At 39.9% G+C, this 18,469-nt stretch overlaps 1 protein-coding gene across 1 annotated transcript in view; it reads left to right on the top strand.

Annotated features, from left to right (window-relative positions):
* Nucleotides 1–7,348, top strand: part of LOC131246404 (hydroxyacylglutathione hydrolase 2, mitochondrial-like) — a 53,130-nt gene extending 45,782 nt beyond the window's left edge. The window contains exons 4-8 of the mRNA XM_058246511.1: nt 1,390–1,513; nt 4,258–4,358; nt 4,997–5,071; nt 5,183–5,281; nt 6,902–7,348. Coding sequence (XP_058102494.1) covers nt 1,390–1,513; nt 4,258–4,358; nt 4,997–5,071; nt 5,183–5,281; nt 6,902–7,048 — 546 coding nt within the window. The 3' untranslated portion in view covers nt 7,049–7,348. The remainder of the gene's footprint in view (nt 1–1,389; nt 1,514–4,257; nt 4,359–4,996; nt 5,072–5,182; nt 5,282–6,901) is intronic.
* The last annotated feature ends 11,121 nt before the right edge of the window (nt 7,349–18,469 follow it).

Genomic DNA, 18,469 nt, shown 5'->3' with positions numbered 1-18,469 from the left:
GCAATGAGAGCGGTATCTATGATCTGCCTATCCACCACAAACGCACCCTGGCTAACTAATATAACTTTAGATTTTAGCGATAATCTTATAGCACCCCCCTGGATGAGACTGATAAGCCTAAAGTCCTTTAACTTAGTCGCACCTTTAACCTTTGGAATAATAGCAATTAAGAAAGCTCCAAGTTCCTTTGACAGCTGCCCTCTCTCTCAAAGAATTCCAAGACAACGCTTACCAGATCTATTTTCACCATGCTCCAAAAGACTTGGAGAGAAGTAATCAGAAATCCATTTGGCCCTAGGGCCTCGTCCCTCCCAATAGAATCCGCAACTTCTTTGATTCCATCCTCAGTCACTAGATGTTAAAGAGCCTCCACATTCATTGAGGATAATTGATTGAACTGCAAATTGTCCAATCTTGGCCTACTCTCATTGCTATTCAGCAAGTTCTTGTAGAAATGCACAATGGCTTCATAGACTTGAGCCTTCTCAACTCTTATCCCATCCACTTCGATGCCTGCTCTTCTGTTATTCCTGGCCCTAGCACCAGCAACAGAGTGGAAGAAACTCATGTTTTTGTCCCCTTCTTTTAATCACACTGCATGCAAATGCTGGCGCCACTTGATTTCCTCCTCTTTAACTCGATTCGAGTAATCTAGAGATAGCTTAGCTCGCCTTTCTCTATCCGATTCTGATAGGACACCACCTCCTTTCAGTCCAATGAGTGAATCTCCTCTAGGATGCTCTCGACTTCAGCTTAACTACTCCCTCACGTCTCCCTCTTTAGAAATGGTAGCTTTTATTAAGAACAAAGAGAAAGCAGAACAATGGATGATGAGAATTCACCCAAAACAAAATGCAAAACAACCCCAATTCCTCAAAATGTCCTCAAGCCCTTAACAAACATTAAGATTCTTTTCCTCCAAAGAACCCATCTTTAGTCCCACTTAATACTGCCTCTGACAATTCCACTTTATTGTTATAAAAAAAACCCGTTATTATGCCCAGCCAGGCGGCAAAGATCAATGCAATACTGCGTTATGGACCCTGGACTAAATACAATATACTAATAAAATAATATTTTATTAGTTCACGTACTTGTATTGATGTGTTAGCGAGTCTGACTTTCAAAGCAAACCATGTCCTAGACCTTGTATGTGTGCTTGGCACCGTTACTTGTGTCCATGTCTAAGTTGCATAGATGACATATAGGACCAAACAAATGCTTCTTCTAGTACTTTCCAAATGAATTTACAAGGTCTGGGGTTTCATACTCGAACACAAAATCTGTTCTGACCTTCTTTTGGATAGCAGTTTGCTGCATTGTGGTATTATTTAGTGAGGTTTCAGCATTTTCAAGGCATTTAGTGATTTTAACTTGTGTTGTGTGTAGGTAATTGGCTCAATCACCGACAAGGACCGGATTCCTGGCATTGATATAGCTCTCCGTGATGGAGAAAAGTGGATGTTTGCGGGTCATGAAGTGGTGGTGATGGAGACCCCTGGTCATACACGAGGTCCAACTCTAGTGGTTGCTCTAGATTATAATACAAATTCTTTCTGAGAGACAGTTAACTTGCTTAATATTTGATGGAAAGCATGCTTTGCACCCCCTTTTAGTAGATTCCCATAGATAAAAGATTGAAACAAACAGATCCTTTTTGTTTTCCATTTGTTATTCGTTTTCTTGTTAATAGCATGCTACATATCCTCCTTTTCCATTCATTCTTTTCTCCTGTTTTTCCTCCCTTTCTTTCCTTCTTTTGTTTTTTGGGTGGTCTTAAGCTTGTGAGAAGGGTATAAATATAGCATGTGGTATTTTTTTTTTAATGAATGGGAAATGAAATTTTATTAAAGAAAAGGAAAAGGAAAAACAAACTGGACAAAAACTATACAAAACCACCCACAAACAGGCAATCAAGGACACCGGCCCGACTCAAACTAGTTCTATTGATCCTGGCAAAAATATACGAAGGGTAGCCCCCCTAGCTGGCTACCATCCTTTACCACAATATTGGCACTAGAGTTGGCAGATCTGATCACGTGAGATGTGCGAGTAGGAAACTGAAAGAGAGGAGAACAGCATAGCAGCGTATGAAATCAACCTACAATATATGGTAGTTATGAAATATTTTACAGGTGAGTTAACATAGTTGTCTTAAACAAATGGCCACAGAATTGGATATATGTTCTGTGATAACAATTTTGCTCCACATGCAAAAGATCCCCTTTATAAACCTTTCTTCTTTAGGTAACACAGAAGCAGGAATTCATCTTTAGGAAGGAAGATGGTTCGCATGTGGCCGAAGAGTAAGCAGCTGAAAGGTAAACTCTCACAGAGTAAAGGAAAAAAAGGATTAGTTATAAACCCTTGTGCAGTCTACACTTCTGTTCTGGATTGAGAAAGTGCCTGAACAAACTATTGAACTTTAGGGGCTAATAGTAAGACATAAACTACTATATAAGATTTCCTTTAGGGCATCTTTGGATTGCACTGGAAATGGAAAGAAAAAGAAAAGACAATCATTATTTCCGTGAGCAATATTTTCCCATGGATTCTAACATTAGAGGTCTTGTTTGGATGCAAGTAAAAAAAAATGTCATATTTGAGACAACAACGGTCACAAAGTTTATTTTGTTATGATGGAAAAGTACAATGATTGCTATTTGGAACCCTCCTTTTTCTTTATTATCCAAACATTCGTAAATGTCATATCAATGGAAAACCTTTTCCATTCCTTTCTTTTCCCTTGGATTCCATGTATCCTGACATGCTACCTCATTCTACACTGACTGATGCTTTTGATCCTATTTACACTAAATGACCACCATGCAGTGATGTTTTGATAGATGCATGAATGATCTTCCTTCACTCCTCTGTTGTGTAGAGGGACTCCTAAGCACAATTAAGTGGTTGTTAACCAACAAGTTGATCTGTTTGAGATTTTTCTTCGTAGTAGACGAGTTCAGAAACGTAATTTCATAAACTGGTGCTTTTTTTGGTCAGGCCTTGAGATTGGCTGGTAACATTGCTGGTACCCTAGACAAGGAGGGTGTTTTGCCATTGATGTTTTTTTATACATCTCCTTTTCCTATCCCATAATTCGTGTTGTATTGTTGTTTCTGTTAAAACAACATTCTTCTTTTAACTTGAAAAAAAAAAACCACTGTCAGTTGGTTCTTACTTTCAAATGAGCCATGTATATGCAATATTTCTGCTGAGTAACAATTCAATGCATAAAAAGATGGGAAGTCTTTTTTCTGTTCTTTTCTTTTCTTTCCTTTCCTTTTTTTTTTTTTTTTGGTTGGCTAGGAAAATGAAATTTTATTAAAAGAATAAAAGAGGATGCATGAAGTACCAAAGATTGAGAACAAATGAAGCCCCTGCAAACAAAGGCCCACCAATGAACAAAACCTAGCAAAAAAGTCATAAAGCGCAGCCAAAACTTCCAATAAAAAGGGACAAGAAAACAAAGATATGGAAAAACCAAGAAACGCTGTCTAAATCCCAAATCATTCCCAACCACGCTTCAATATAGACATAATCCTGCCAAAGAGGTGTTGCAGCTAGCTAATCAAAGTACTCTAGGCAGACAATCTCACAATAAGAAAGAGGTAGCAGCCATTGGCCAAGCCAAAGACATCAAGTCAGAGAAGAACCAACGGAACTAAGACCCTCGTGTCTTGCGTAAAAACCATTTCTTATTGACTGTCCTAATTCGATTTTGACTTTTACATGAGGGATGGTTCCCACTCTCTTTGATCGGTTCAAATAGGCAGCAGAACCTACATCTGAGTATGGTGTCCTCCATCTCCTTGATTGCCCACCTATAAATATGAACTAATCAATGGTGTCAGTCTCCATCGCCTGCGCTGTGCAGCAACAGCAGCCGTACATCGTCTTTCTCCCTCCTGGGTCCCGCGTGGTGACCTTCTGTTATCACATTAGGGCATTAGCATTCCTCATCAGTCTTTACATTTTCTAATCACTTAACTCTTAACCATCCAAAACGACATCTAATCCATCAGATCTTAGAAAGTTTACTGGATTATAAAAATCCCCAAAATACCCTCCAGAAATTGAAAAAGAAAACTCTAAATCACCCTCTTGTTTCTTTATTTCTTGTGGTATCTTGTGTTCAGATAGATGTCATCAGCTTGAGCCAAAAGCATTAGAATATCTAATTTCAATTTATTAAAGTATTAATTGAAGGTCTCAGAAGATCTCATTTCCATTTGGTTAAATCTTAATCTTAAACAGGTCACATCAGCTACTACTTTCCAGGATCTGGAGCAATATTTACAGGAGACACATTGTTCAGCTTGTCGTGTGGCAAGCTTTTTGAAGGAAGCCCTGAACAGGTCCTTTACTTAATCACATCCACAAGTAAATATGCAACCATGCACATCTGACAAGATGTATTTCTTGCAAATAACTTTTTCTCTAGAACATGTATTGAATGCATGCGGTGTGTATCAACATCCTTGTCATCAAAAATACCAAATCAGTGGAAGGGAGCACAGCTATTGATGCAAAAGAGAAGTGGAAAGACCATAGTCGTACAACATATTGGTTCACAGCTAGATATGCTGTTTTGTCTCTCTGTTTGTATGCATACAATGACTGGGAAAAATGCATACACGCTTACGTACGCCATACAATATATGTGTGTGCACATGCATGTGCATGTTTATTGTGTGCATGCGTTAGCCTGCATGCTTCTGATTTAATTTTTGTTCCTCTATTCCATATTTTCCCATACAGCATTTAATAAACCCACCCCTTTAATATTTGTAAAACATCTAAATGGCAATGTCAAGCGCAAGTTTGAAGGGCCATCTATTTGCCAGTAGTGTCAAGCGGCTCCATTTAGGAACCTCTTGGTCAAATATCTGTTACATTTGTATTTGAATGAAAATTTTAGATGAGCACTGCATACTTGAGTTTTGATTAACTTCTCTAACTCGAGCTTTCATAAATTTAATTGTTTCTGTTGTAGATGCTATCTTCACTCAGAAAAATTATTTCGTTGCCAGATGACACAAATATATATTGCGGCCATGAGTACACATTGGTACATGATCGTTTCCCTTAGCTCCACATTCACTCATAAAGTTTCTGTTTCAATGCTTCTCTTGAGTACTTCTGACTAAACAAAAACCATGCTGGCTTTGATACTGTACAGAGTAATGCAAAGTTCGCACTGTCTATAGAGCCTAAAAATGAGGCACTCAAAGCCTATGCCACACATGTAACCCATCTCTGCAGTAGGGGCTTGCCAACGGTAATTTCTAGGACCTCATTAAAGAGATGTATTCTGGAAACTTCCTTGTAGATACAACTGAGGGCCCATTTGGTTACCATCAAAGTTCTGTCCGGATAGGCTATTCTGGACACATTTGTCCAGCTAAGGCCTGTCTGGAGCTTGCATGGATAGGTTATTCCTATGTATTGATTGTTGTTTGTCAAACACCCTGGAATGAGGATGGATGGACAAGTACATGTGGTTCTTGTATGCATTTGGCATATTGGCACATGTTCACATGCAGGGCATGTAGATTGATATTAGCATGCGACACCACTGTTGTCAATATCATTATCATATCGCAAACTGTAACAGCGGTCGAATCGTAAGTTTTTTTTTTTTCTAATTTGTTTAAAAAGATAAAGAAAAAGTCCAAAAATGTAAATAAATCAGAAAAAAAAAACTCATTAATCAACCATTTCCCATCAATACACACCAAGAAGAGTAATACATATAGGGTGATATATCAATTGAGAACATGTATATAGTATGCATATCATGATAGTAAATGATTCTTATCCTTTTCCCTTTTTTCTTTCAAGAAATTTACCTTAAAAAACATACATGAGTCCTTTAATAGTTTTGTTCTTTTCTATCTTGAGTGTAGAATCGCATTGGAAAAAACGGCACTCAATTACCTGAGTACATAAAAAAATGTCGCGTTTCTTTGTTTTGGGTTTTCAAATATCAAAATCCCCAAATCTCCTCTCCTCTCTCTCTCTCTCTCTCTCTCTCTCTCTCTCTCTCTCTCTCAAAAGACAAAATGAGGATATTTTTAATAGGGGAGGACCTATCTATTGTTTTCTAAGCATAGGGGTAAAAAGAAAGAAGAAAAGATGAATAAAAAATGAAAATTTGATATATTTTTTTTAAAATGTATTTTTGGGCCCATTCACGCAGTCTACTATTAACATACAATTTGTATGATACAATACAATAATCATAAGATTCATATGATTGGTAATGATAATTGTACAATTATTTATGAATCAAATCTATGATATGAATCGTATGATTCACGATGAATCGTGAATTATACAATTCAAATGACACTGCATGGCACATGTTTATGTTGTTTAAAGATGCACGGTGCCACATTTGGGATGCTTGAAGGTGTATGTGTGTGCTTTACTCATGCAGCAGATGTCGGATCCATCATCCATGAAGGGTGGATGTGGCATATTTGTGGTCTTTGAAGACCGAGTCTCACTTGTGGCCCATGTGCCATGCTTGCATGCAAGAAATAGATACTCCTTCCTATAACCGTGGAGGATCAGCTTAAACCAAATTCGTATCCCAATTTTCTTATGAAAGCTAATGGTCACTTTATTAGATAGCATTATCTTCAATTTTATCAGAATTCACACTCAAGGGTGATTGGCAAACCATGGATAGTGCTGCCATCCAGATAATACCATCTGGGAAGAATTTTTTAGCTAACCAAACAGGCCCTAAGAAATGTCCCTTTCCAGTCTCTCTTTGTTGTCTGTGAGTCATTATGGGGTTCTAATTTTCTGGCTAACAATCACCCGTAATTGTACATGAAAGAGTGGCATTTCCATTATGTATTTAGAGTTTGACTTTTATTTTTGTTTTTAGATTCCAACGACATTGAAGAGGGAGAAGTCATGCAATCCATTTCTCCGCACTTCAAGCATGGAAATCAGGTTGTCGTTGAATATACCGGCCACTGCAGATGATGCACAAGCATTAGGTGTCATCCGTAAAGCAAAGGATAACTGGTGAAGTAGAGAATTTTGTTTCATGTATATGGAATGTGCTGCGTTTCATGGAGGAACAGAAGTGGTAATATTTCAGGTGTGAAGGTTTTTTTTTTTCTGTATGCCTCCATCTTTGTTAATATAGAAATTTCATCGTTATGGGGTATGGATATGAATTTGTCCCCACATTCAACTCACTACCACAAGAAACCTGACACTTTGAGTTGTGGACTACCGTTTTTGTTTCTAGTATTCATCATAATAATTGCAAATGTTGTTAAATACTTTATGATAAATACAAAAAGAGAAAGTACACAGTGCTAAATGCAAATGTCTAAGTTAGTCATCAAGTACGCAAAATCCATACATGTAGCAAGATGCATGTACATGATCTGCACCATTCATCTGTTGGACCCTACAATGGATGACCCTAGTGACTGATCGAACAACTTTTGCTCTGAATCTCATACATGTATCCATGTGTACCAAGGCTGGAAGCTTGATAAGTAGCTTAAATATTAATGTTTGGCATTGGATCCTGGACCAATTGAAACTGTTTATCTTTTCTTTGTTAAGACATGCATGACTTTTCATAAGGAATCTCATTTTCTTTTGAACTTTGTTTTACTAATTTACATTATAATCATCATCATTATGTACATGCGTTTAAACCAGAGTGCAGTGAAGGAGGGAGTAGTCTTTGAACCTCCTGGAGCATCCAGCTTCCTTCTCCAGCCGTGCTTGGAGGAAGGGAGGACCAGGTGCGACATCTCTCTTTGAGTGTAGCTCCCCTGTGCAAGAGGGGGTAGGGATGCTGGTCTTATTCAATGTGACCAAGGATGGGCAGGCTCGGAGCACGGCTGGCCAGGGGGACCTCATCATCGAAGAAGAGCAATGTGCCGGGAGCCTAGAGCTGCAGGAATCACTTCTCGTTGGAGAACTGTCTTCCAAAGCTTTGGACATCTCTTTGTTATGAACTTCTGTGGGAAGTGGTGAGGATGGGTGGTATATGACAGTGCCAATTACTGATCCTGTCTCCAGCCTCGGGGAAGGGGACTGTATTCCCATGGCAAGAGGTATCGCTAGATTAGGGAAGCATTGGAGCATTTTGTGAGGATGGTAGGGGTCATGTTTGGGGACTGTGAGGAGGATTACATAAGCCCTATTTCAGATTGTTGGAGGGAAAGCCACAAAGCTCAAACTCTTAGACAAATTGAGAGTCTTAGAGCACCGAAAGGGTGTAGAGAATTAAAGTGTCTCATTTGCTCGATAAACTACGAGCTGGAGCAGTGTCCAGCAGTGGGGAGAAGGGTAGAAAGAGAAGAGGCGGTGGTTGATGTGGATAGTTAGCTAGAACATAAGGACCTAAGGGTGTTTGCTTGCCCCTGAAACGAGTCCGAATAAGGGATCTGTGTAGGCGTTTTAAGACGCAGACTATGGCTTTACAAGAAACCAAAATACATTCAATGAGCCAATAGATAATCGATGCAATTTTGGGAAGTAAGATGAAGGACTAGGTGGCATTGGCTGTTGCGAGTTTGGCTGGAAGAGTGGTGGTGATTTGGGATTCTGCTATTTTGGTGAAGGATTGATGATGTGGTCAGTTCTGCCTCTATCCTTATCCGGGATGTGTTTCTGATTTTAGGTGGGTTTTTACAATGGTGTACGGCCCAAACTCTCTGAGTCAATGTGTGACGCTATCAGAAGACTTGGATGGAGCCCTTAAGAAATGGGGTTGCTGTGGTATGTCGGGGGTGATTTTAATGTTACTAGGTTTTCTTTTCAGGTGATCGGACCACTCGCAACATGCATAAGTTTTTGGATTGGTGTAGAGGAATGAATTAGTCGATCTTCTGATGGGAGATGCCAATTTTACGTGCTCTAATGGACAAGAAAGGAATAGGTGAAAGCTTGATTTTTTTATTTTTATTTTTATTTTGCTTGAGTGGACAGAAAGGTTCCCTTTGGTTAGGTGCGGCGTTCCAAGGCCCATTTTGGATCACTTGCAATTTTGTTGGAGGTGGAGGACGATTGGGGCACTTCTCTATTTATATTTGAGCTCTCGTGGCTTGAAGTTGGTGGTTTTACCGATTTGGTAAAGGAGCGGTGGGAGTCATTCTCAGTGGAAGGCCATCACAGTTTCTTGTCATTCCAGAAAGTACAACTTCTTAAAGGCAAGCTTAACAGATGGAAAAAGGAGGTGCTTGGGAGTTGGGAGTGAGTTGGGCTCAATTCTTCATGACATCCAAGTGCTACATATTAAGGAAGAGGGAACAAAGTTGTCAGAGGAAGAAAAGTCTTTGAGGGATTCTCTTTCTTGAGTACAAAAATTGTTTGAAGGAAGAGGAAATTAAATGGCGGCAACGATTTAGAGCTATGTGGCTTAAGGAGGGGAATAGGAATATGAAGTTTTTCCATGGATTAACTAGTGCCATAACAAGGAATAGAAGGATCCATAGTGTGGTGGTGGATAGTGGAAGGGTAGAGGAGACATGCGATGTAATTGTCCAATTATACGAAGATCTCCTTACAAGCAAGAAGTGGGATAGGCTGAGGCTTGACTACCTAGCTTTCTCGATGATCTCTGAAGAAGTAGCTTCTCTTGAGAGGCCAATTTCCAAGGAGCAGATTAAGGTGGCGGTGGATGCATTGGGGAGGGACAAGGTGCCAGGGTTGGACGGTTTCCCCTGGCGTTTTTTTTTTTCCAGGTTTTTTGGGAGATGGTAACAGGTGATGTGATAACTTTCATTGTTGCATTCTTCAAACGTAGCGGGCCTTCGTCTAAAGTGAGTACCTCATTTATTGCCTTAATCACGAAGAAAGAGTAGAATGCTTGCATGACTTTAGACCCATAAGTTTGATTGGAGAACCCTCTAAAATTCTAGCAAAAGTTTTGGACATAGGGTTCCTATCGATTCTCGGGCACGTCATCTCCAAAGGTCCAAGGGGGCATTTGTAGAATGAAAACAAATCTTGAACAATGTGTTGATAGCTTACGAGTGCATCGATTATTGTCACAAGGAAGGCAAGAAAGGCATAGTCTGCAAGCTCAACATTGAAAGCGCATGATCATGTTGATTGGAATTTCTTAGACTCCATGTTGGGTCGGTTTGGGTATGGAGAGAGATGAGGAGATGGATTCAGGTGTGCATAAGGTCGACCAAGTTTTCAATCCTACTCAATGGATTGTCCAAAGGGTTTTTCAAATCTTCGAGAGGGCTTAGGTAGGGGGATCCATTGTTGTCATTCATATTTATGGCAGTAGTTGAAGCCTTATGCAAGATGCTGGACAAAGGGGTTGTCTGTGGGCCTTATAAGTGGGTTTAAGGTTGACAAAGGAGGGTTTCAAATTTTCCTTCTTCGGTTTGCTGACAATACAATTCTCTTTTTTGATGTGGATGTGGCTGAGGTGGACATTTAAGGAAAATTATTCCATGCTTCGAAGCGGTGTCTAGCCTAAGGGTGAATTTCCTCAAAAGCGAAATGTTGGGCATTGGCATTTGAAAGGAGTGGAGGCACCTGCAGAGGTGTTTGGTTGTAGGGCAGGGTCTCTTCCTTCTTCATATCTAGGTCTCCCTTTATGCATAGAAAGCTTGTGAAGCATTTGTGGGACGGTGATTGAGAAAGTTGAAAGGAAATTGTCTTCATGGAAACACTGGCATCTCAGGGGTAGGTTAGCGCTAATCAAAATAGTGTTATCGAATCTCCCAATTTACTTCTTGTGCCTATTCTGTGCCCGAAGGATGTTTTGAAAAGGCCGAAGAGGATAAGACAACTTTTTGTGGCAATGTGCAAAGGAAAAGAACAAGTTCAATCTAATGAAGTGGGAGGAGGTTTGTAAGCTGTCTAGGGAAGGGTGTGTAGATATAAGTTGGAGGTAATAAATTTAGTGCTTCTGGGTAAGTGGCTTCGAAGGTTCTACAAGGAAGAAGGCTCCCGTTGGAAGTAATAGCTAGGAAGTATGGAGTTAAGGAGGGTGGTGGTGGATGAATCTTCTTTGTATAGGGCGACAAGATTGTGGAAAGCGATCATCAAGCTGGGGAAAAGGTTTAGGGAGGGAACTAGGTTCTCATCAGGCAATGGGAAGAAGATTGGGTTTTGAGAGGACGTTTGGCTTGGCAATAGAACTTTGTGTGAAGACTACCTGAGGACGTTTAGCTTGGCCTCGGATGCAGATGTTACTATTGCGCATTGCTATTTTGTTACCATTATTGGGGCGGTTTGGACCCCCCCCTTACCATAGGAACCTTTTGGCATAGGAAGTGATTGAGTTCATTAGCTTGTTGAAATGACTCCATTGAATTAGTCCCTCTACAATAGCTACAGATTTGTTGATTTGGAGTAAGGATGAGTTCGGGCAGTTTTCATTCTGATCTTTTTTACAGGTTGCTTCTTGGGTTACACTTCCAAAGTAGCGTTCACCTCTTTCCTTTGGTTCTATGGGGCTCCTCCCAAGGTTGCTGCGTTGGCATGGCTGGTAGGTAGGAATAAGGTTCTTGTGATCATTCATCTTTGTAAGAGGAGGATGATGATGATCACCAATGCCTGCCTACTTTGTTTGTGGAATGGGGAATCGGTCATCCATTTCTTCATTCACTAACCTTTTGTTAGGGAGCTGTGGGAGAGATTCTTGGGTATCTTTAGTGTCGCTTGGGTGATGCCGAAATCAATCAAGGAATTCCTTCTGTGCTAGCATCATTGTTCGGAGTATCCCCAATATTATCGATAATGTCCCCACTATTATCCATAGGTCTAGCTTGGTGATACCAATAACAATGGTTGTACTAGAAATTCTAGGTATCAACGACATATCGCTCAGTATTGCCAATGTATCGATATCACCAATATTTCAACCTATGTAAATTCCAAGTGCCACTTGTATTGCCAATGTATCACCGATATTTTCGATTGTGTAAATTCTAGGTGTCACTTGTATCACCAATATATCGATATGACTAAAAATTTGTTTATTAAAAAGATTTCATTTCAATTTTTTATGGGCATATGGTTATATGATGAAATGCATGTTTGTATGTGTGTAAATGCATGTATGTATGGATGGTTGGTTGTGCACGTGTGTGCATGTGCGTGTGCACACGCGCATGCAGAGTTGGACGGATTGATGAATCGTGCATATGTGTTTGTATGTATGTATGTATGTGCATGCATGGATGGATGGATGGATCCACCATTTTCCCCAATGTTCCCTGAGTGAACGATGCATGCTTTTAGGCCCCATTAAAGGGAAACTTATTATTTGATTAATAAATATGCAAATATGCATCTTTTTCACTATTATTTAATTCTTAAATATGCAAATGTGTATTTTATTTTCTCCTAAAATATCATTGAAAAATTCCACCATTTTCCCCATGTTTTCTTGAGTCAGCGTTACATGCTTTTAGACTCCCATTAAAGATAAACTTATTATGTATGTGTATTTTTTGCGATTATTTGATTCCTATATATATATATATATATCAGCATCTTTAAGTTTCACTGAGAAATTCCACCATTTCCTCATTTTCCTTAATGCTTCCCTTAGTCAACAATACATTTCCAAGTATCAGCAATAATATTGACAATATCGATACATGTTTCCGTATCCCCAGCCAATGATACGTGCAACGATACCATTGCTATGAACACTACTTGGCGTGAGGGCGGGATTGGGAAGAAAGGAAGAAGGTTGTGGAGTTCGACTTTTATTGGACAGTCTTTGGGCCTTATTGGAAGAAAGGAACAAATCATCGTTTGCGCAATCTCAATGGGACAGTGTCAAAGGTTTTTAGGCAGGCTAAACTGGATGTTATGATTGGGCCCCGAACTCGATCACTTTTGACGATTGTGTTCTCTTCTAATTCTTGGGTTGCTTTGTAATTCTTTTGGTTGTCTTGCCTTTTGATCAATAAAATCGTAACCTTTCAAAAAAATCTTTATATAAAAAAAGGGTTTGATTTAAAGCTTTCCAGCTTCCCTAATTCCTGTGAGGGCAGAAATCACATTTCGGAATCGGTTGAATTCTCAAGATATGATAGGCCTCTCTAGATAACTCCACTTTGAAAGATGGAATCTATCTCTGGCTCTGAGTGTAAGGCGCTTGTGATGGAGAATATTTCATTTTAAACATTGCAGTTAGATGATGACCAGATGAGACAAACACGTGAGACCAAATGCTGGATGACATGCATCAAACATGGTGGGAGAATTCACTGTCATCATGTCAGCAAGAATGGAGATCTTAGTTACTAAAACCAGCACGAAGCAACAGAGCGATAGCTAAGCCAACAACAAGTAGAAATGTGACTTGGACATTAAAATTAAAAGATTTTAAGCCTTTGACTAGACTTTGTAAACTGAGGGATGGTCATTAAAAATTCCTGCACATATTAGTCAGGATCCTAGCTTGAAAAAAGAATAACACGGGACATCCCCATAGCTTGATTAGAGAAAATTGTAAATGGCAGCTTTGTTATGATTTAATTCAGCAGTGACAGTGAAATTGGTAGCAATCTAATGGGGAAATCATGCACATGCCCCCTCTACGCACGTATTCAAGGAGGAGGTGGGCCCTGCTTTCGATTTGGATTGACGACAACATCTTTGGAGGGCCTCATAATTAGGGGGCTGCGTTATGGAGCATTGGAGTGGACCCAATCATCACATAGATTCTACCATCGGATCTCATGATCGTGGCCCACTACTTTATATGATATAGGATTTTGAGTTTTGACTATTTTTGTTATTAGAAACTTCATGAACGGCTTTGATTGTTTAGATTAGTATTTATTTGCTTTAGCTTTGCTATTAGTGTGCTCACATGGCTTAAGGGTAATTCTGTCTTTTTTGGGTTTAGGATTTTCTTATAAATATAACAATCCCATGTAAGTATGGCAATGATATTTTATGAATAAAAATTCTTGCGTCTCTCTCTCTCTCTCTCTCTCTCTCTCTCTCTCTGGGTTGAAGAATCAAATTGGGAGCGAAGCGCTCCCTACCTTGAAGGGCTAACTATCGTGGTGCAAAGTCACATCCACGAACAATCCCATGTTTTTTCCTACAGCAGTGCACAAATAGATTTTCAGATTTTGGCCCATCTGGGGGGTTGAAACTTTGGCGGAGTACTACGCACACGCCCTGCGATAAATCGACACGAAACTTGGTATGGAGGTAGCCCATCGCTAGCCGATCCCGGCCTAGAAATCAGTTTCCGACTTTGTGGGCCCCACACACGTGCGGACGACCTGTCACGCACCTGCGTCCAGGCCCCTTTGCCGTCCAGCGTGCGTGGCTCATCCCAGGTTCTCTTTTTTCCTCTATTTCCTTCTTTTTTTACTAAAAAAAACCCCTTAATCCAAATCCCTAACCCTAAAGAGTCCCAAATCCCAATTATCCTCCACTTTTCAAACCCTAGATTTTCCCCCAAATTGAAACTTAGTAAATCTCTTGAGTTGGAAACAATCCTTTAAAAGAATGGATGATTCTTACACTCGTGGAATTTTGTGACTGTTTAAAAGTGGTATAATCTCAATCTTGATCTCTTGCATTCCATATTTAATTTCATGTCCTGCATCACAATCATTCATCAATTCCAAAAAAGACGGCCTTAGCAGTCATTGCCTTGTTGGGTTGACCTTTGGGGGTACATCGAAGTCGCTTGTAGTCAAAGCTCTTCTCAATTTTACAGCATTGGGAGCTCAAGCATACAAGGACAGTACTTTTCACAGGCAGCCTGACGACGATACAGATCAAGAATCATGGAGCAGAAGCATAGCTTCACTAGGCAGTCAGAAACATAAAAACTTCCTTTGATGTGTTGTGCCTGGTTTTCTTAGAAGAAAATGAGGGTATTAGACTGGGGGAATGGCTGATGATGATGGGTTTCAGTAAAAGAAGATGAAGGATGACTTCTTTAGAACTAGGGTAATGGGCGCATGCAATGCAGGTGGAGAAAGGGAGAGAGAAATGGGGAGGAGATGCTTTTAGAGGTGGATGGGGAAAAGGGGAAGGAAAAACGGAATGGAAGGATGCAGCTATATGCACAGAGAGAGAGAGAGAGAGAGAGAGAGAGAGAGAGAGAGAGAGAGAGAAGGTCATCAACGACCCATCCACACCTTTTCCTATTTTGTGGCCCGCTTCAGTTTTAGCCTGCCTCTTGTTTGGGCTGACATCCTAACATGAGGTGCCACAACAGATGTATGGATGGATGTTACACAGTCATCATGGTGTCCTCACATTGCCTTTCTTGTTGGCCTTGTTGCGTGGGCTACATATGAATGCAAAGAGAAGTGGGAGATGGCTACTTGCGGACGGAAAAGGAGCGGGGACTAACAAGAGTTTCAACATGAGGTCATGGGTTCGAGTACCCATTGTGGTGAAAATCCACTATGGTGCGAGTGCGTGGGTGTGTAAAAGAAAAAAGAGCGGATAAAATCCAAGTTGTACCTTGGACATGGCTAAAATCCAAGCCATCCATTTATAAGCACACGGATCTTCAAAATTCCAAAAAGATCTATATTGAAAATCTCATTTAATGACCCGTAGAATCTCAAAAGCCACAACTCTCCTAAAACTAATTGCATGGGCAAAATTGTCCTTAGCTTATTGCGTTATATATGGTATAGATGTATTCTGACTCTCTTGACCCAAAGTCTCTAGGCACATTGACATTGCTATATATGTATTGCTTTAGAATATTATTAAATTACTTTTTATGCAAGTCTTGAGTATGTTTTATTAGAAAATTGATTTCTACCCACACCCTGTTGGATTTGCGCACATGCATTTTCAAAATGCAGGAACTGGAATAGTGCACTTCTACTGTGCTAATTAATCTGGATGGTTTATTTTTGTTTGAAATCATGTGTGACAGAGCCATATTGGATCATCTGATTCATAGCTATGTTGTGTCAACTGCCAATGCAGAGCATGTAACCAGTCCTTATTTTAGTCATTGTAGATTGGTTTTTGACGGTTTCTCCTGCTCACTCGCATCTAGTTGTAGATAAGAAACTGCGTGCAACTAGTTGCATGTAGGGCCCATCGTGGTCTGTGTATGGCATCCAACCCATTCAGCAAAGTCACCTCACCATGAACTTGGGATGTTCGAAAAACCACACACCAATCCAACCATCAGTGTGTATATGGCATCCAACCCATACAGCAGAGTCCACCTGATTTTTGGGGGCTCTGATTTTCATGGCAGTGGCACTGCTGGATGGGTTGGATGCTATATGTAAAGCATGGTGGGGCCATCTGCAACTCATTGCACCAAATTCTTACCTACAACACTAGTTAATGTGTGAAACTTGCTCTGACTTAAAATGCCCAACCTCACTGTTTTTATCAACTCTTCATTGCACCTTCTTTTTTTTTTGTGTCCTAGCTTTACCCTTTCTTTTCATTGTAAATAAAGGCCTTAATGCATTTTACAAGATCATCTGAATTGTTTAAAAATCTTCAAATCATTCATTTCTCCACCAAAGAAGATCACGACAAATCCCAATCTGAATGCCGCATGCCCTAGGCGTTTTCAAAAACTAAGGCCCTGTTTGGCAGACACCAAAAAATGAGTTCATGTCAATTGTAATTATGTATTAGACATCAAGATCTTTAATTCATAATTTCTGTTAACTAAAATGAGTTTTTTGGCGTCTACCAAGCAGGACGTAGAAAAAAAAAACAATTGAAGCAGCTAATAGAGAGCCCAGTACGCACACACACAAATTTATTTATTTATTTTAACACACTCCAATCTAAAATGATTGTGCAAGATCCAAGCTGTTCAGAAGGTGGTCCCCACCATGTTTATTTCCTGATCCAGAATCACAGCAATCTGATGCTGGCCACACGAATAAGGAAAGCTAACAGGATCTTTTAATTTTTTAAAAGATGGAGGGAGCATTTTGAACGCACGCTAAAAATCACACTTGTGTAGGATCTAGGTCCGTCCAGGGGTGCTACCCACTCTAATAACATGTGTTTGCCCAGAAATCAAGCAGGACAACCTAATATCCCAATAATCAAGAAGGCCCGCTCAATGGATGGTGGATATTCTCACCTGTATCACATCAGCAAGTGTGCCCTTGCAGTTAAGACTACCTTTCCTTTAGTCCAAATCAAGAAAAAAGTTAATAATAGGGTGAAGAAAATAACTGTCTCCAAAGTAAAGGCAGTCTCCTTAGTAGTTAGGTGGTTGGCATTTTTCACCATCATTTTCGCCAGCGGTCCCTCACGGAGATGGAAGTGACCCCAAGAGAAATTTACGACTGTGGGCCTCACCTTTTATCCATTGGATATTCTTGAAACAATACAAACTTAACATACGCACTTAGACCTCTTCGTACGGACGACAAATTCCAGGACGAAAATACCCCTCCTTTTCACGTAAACGGATTGGGTACGCCTGCTGCCACCCGCCAATGGCGGATCGTCAGTGGTACGTGGGCCCCACCATGATGTTTGCTTTTCATCCATGCCGTCCATATATTTTTCCAGATCATTTTATGGTATGAGACCAAAAATGAGGTATATCCAAGTCTCAAGTGTACCACATTACAGGAAACAGTGTTGAATGAGCGTCAACCATTAGAAACTCAGGTGGAGCCCACTGTGATGTTTGCGAGAAATCCTCCCCGTCTAAGTTCATTCATAGGGTCACAGAGACCTAGATGAAGTGGAAAAACAAATTTCATAATGATCCAAAACTTCTGTAACCCCTGAAAGGGTTTCAATGGTAGACAATCAATTCCCCACTGTCTATTACACTGTGGTTCACTTGATGGTTAGATCTATCTTATTTTTCGTCTCAAGCCTTAATATGAGCTCACCAAATAGATGAACGGTTTGGATATAACACAGGCCTCAAGAGGGACCCACAAAAGCAACACATAAAAAAAAGAAAAAAAATAACACAGACTACCGCGGCAGTCTGGCAATTTTTTTTTTTTTTTTATAATTTACTGGGAGAACTTTTTCTCCCTTACATTTTTCTCTAATACATAATTATATAAATATGCATATATAAGTATATAAAAATATTTTTTTTAATCTTTTAATTCATTTCTTTATCCATGTATTCAACAAGCATATTCCTAAACTAGAATGTTTTGTTTTTTTACACACGCACACACACCCCCACACACTCACACTAATGGAATTTCACCGCCTATGGATACTTGAACGCTTGACCGGGTGTTGAAACTCCTAAGAGTCTACCACCCGAGCAAGAGTAAGGATCCAAACTAGAATGATTTGCGTAACGTACCATATATGATTTTCGGGTAGGAGAAACTAATTTAGCGGAGCAAGCATGAGATTCAGCGGAGCAAACATGAAAATGAGCAGGGCAAACATGAAATTCAACGGGGCAAACATGAAAATGAGAGGGCAAGCATGAAAATTAGCGGGGCAAACATGAAAATGAGTGGGCCAAACATGAAAAAGA

This window comes from Magnolia sinica, chromosome 5 (genome assembly GCF_029962835.1).
Source record: "Magnolia sinica isolate HGM2019 chromosome 5, MsV1, whole genome shotgun sequence".
Lineage (NCBI taxonomy): Eukaryota > Viridiplantae > Streptophyta > Magnoliopsida > Magnoliales > Magnoliaceae > Magnolia > Magnolia sinica.
This window is presented reverse-complemented; position numbering and strand designations above follow the sequence as displayed.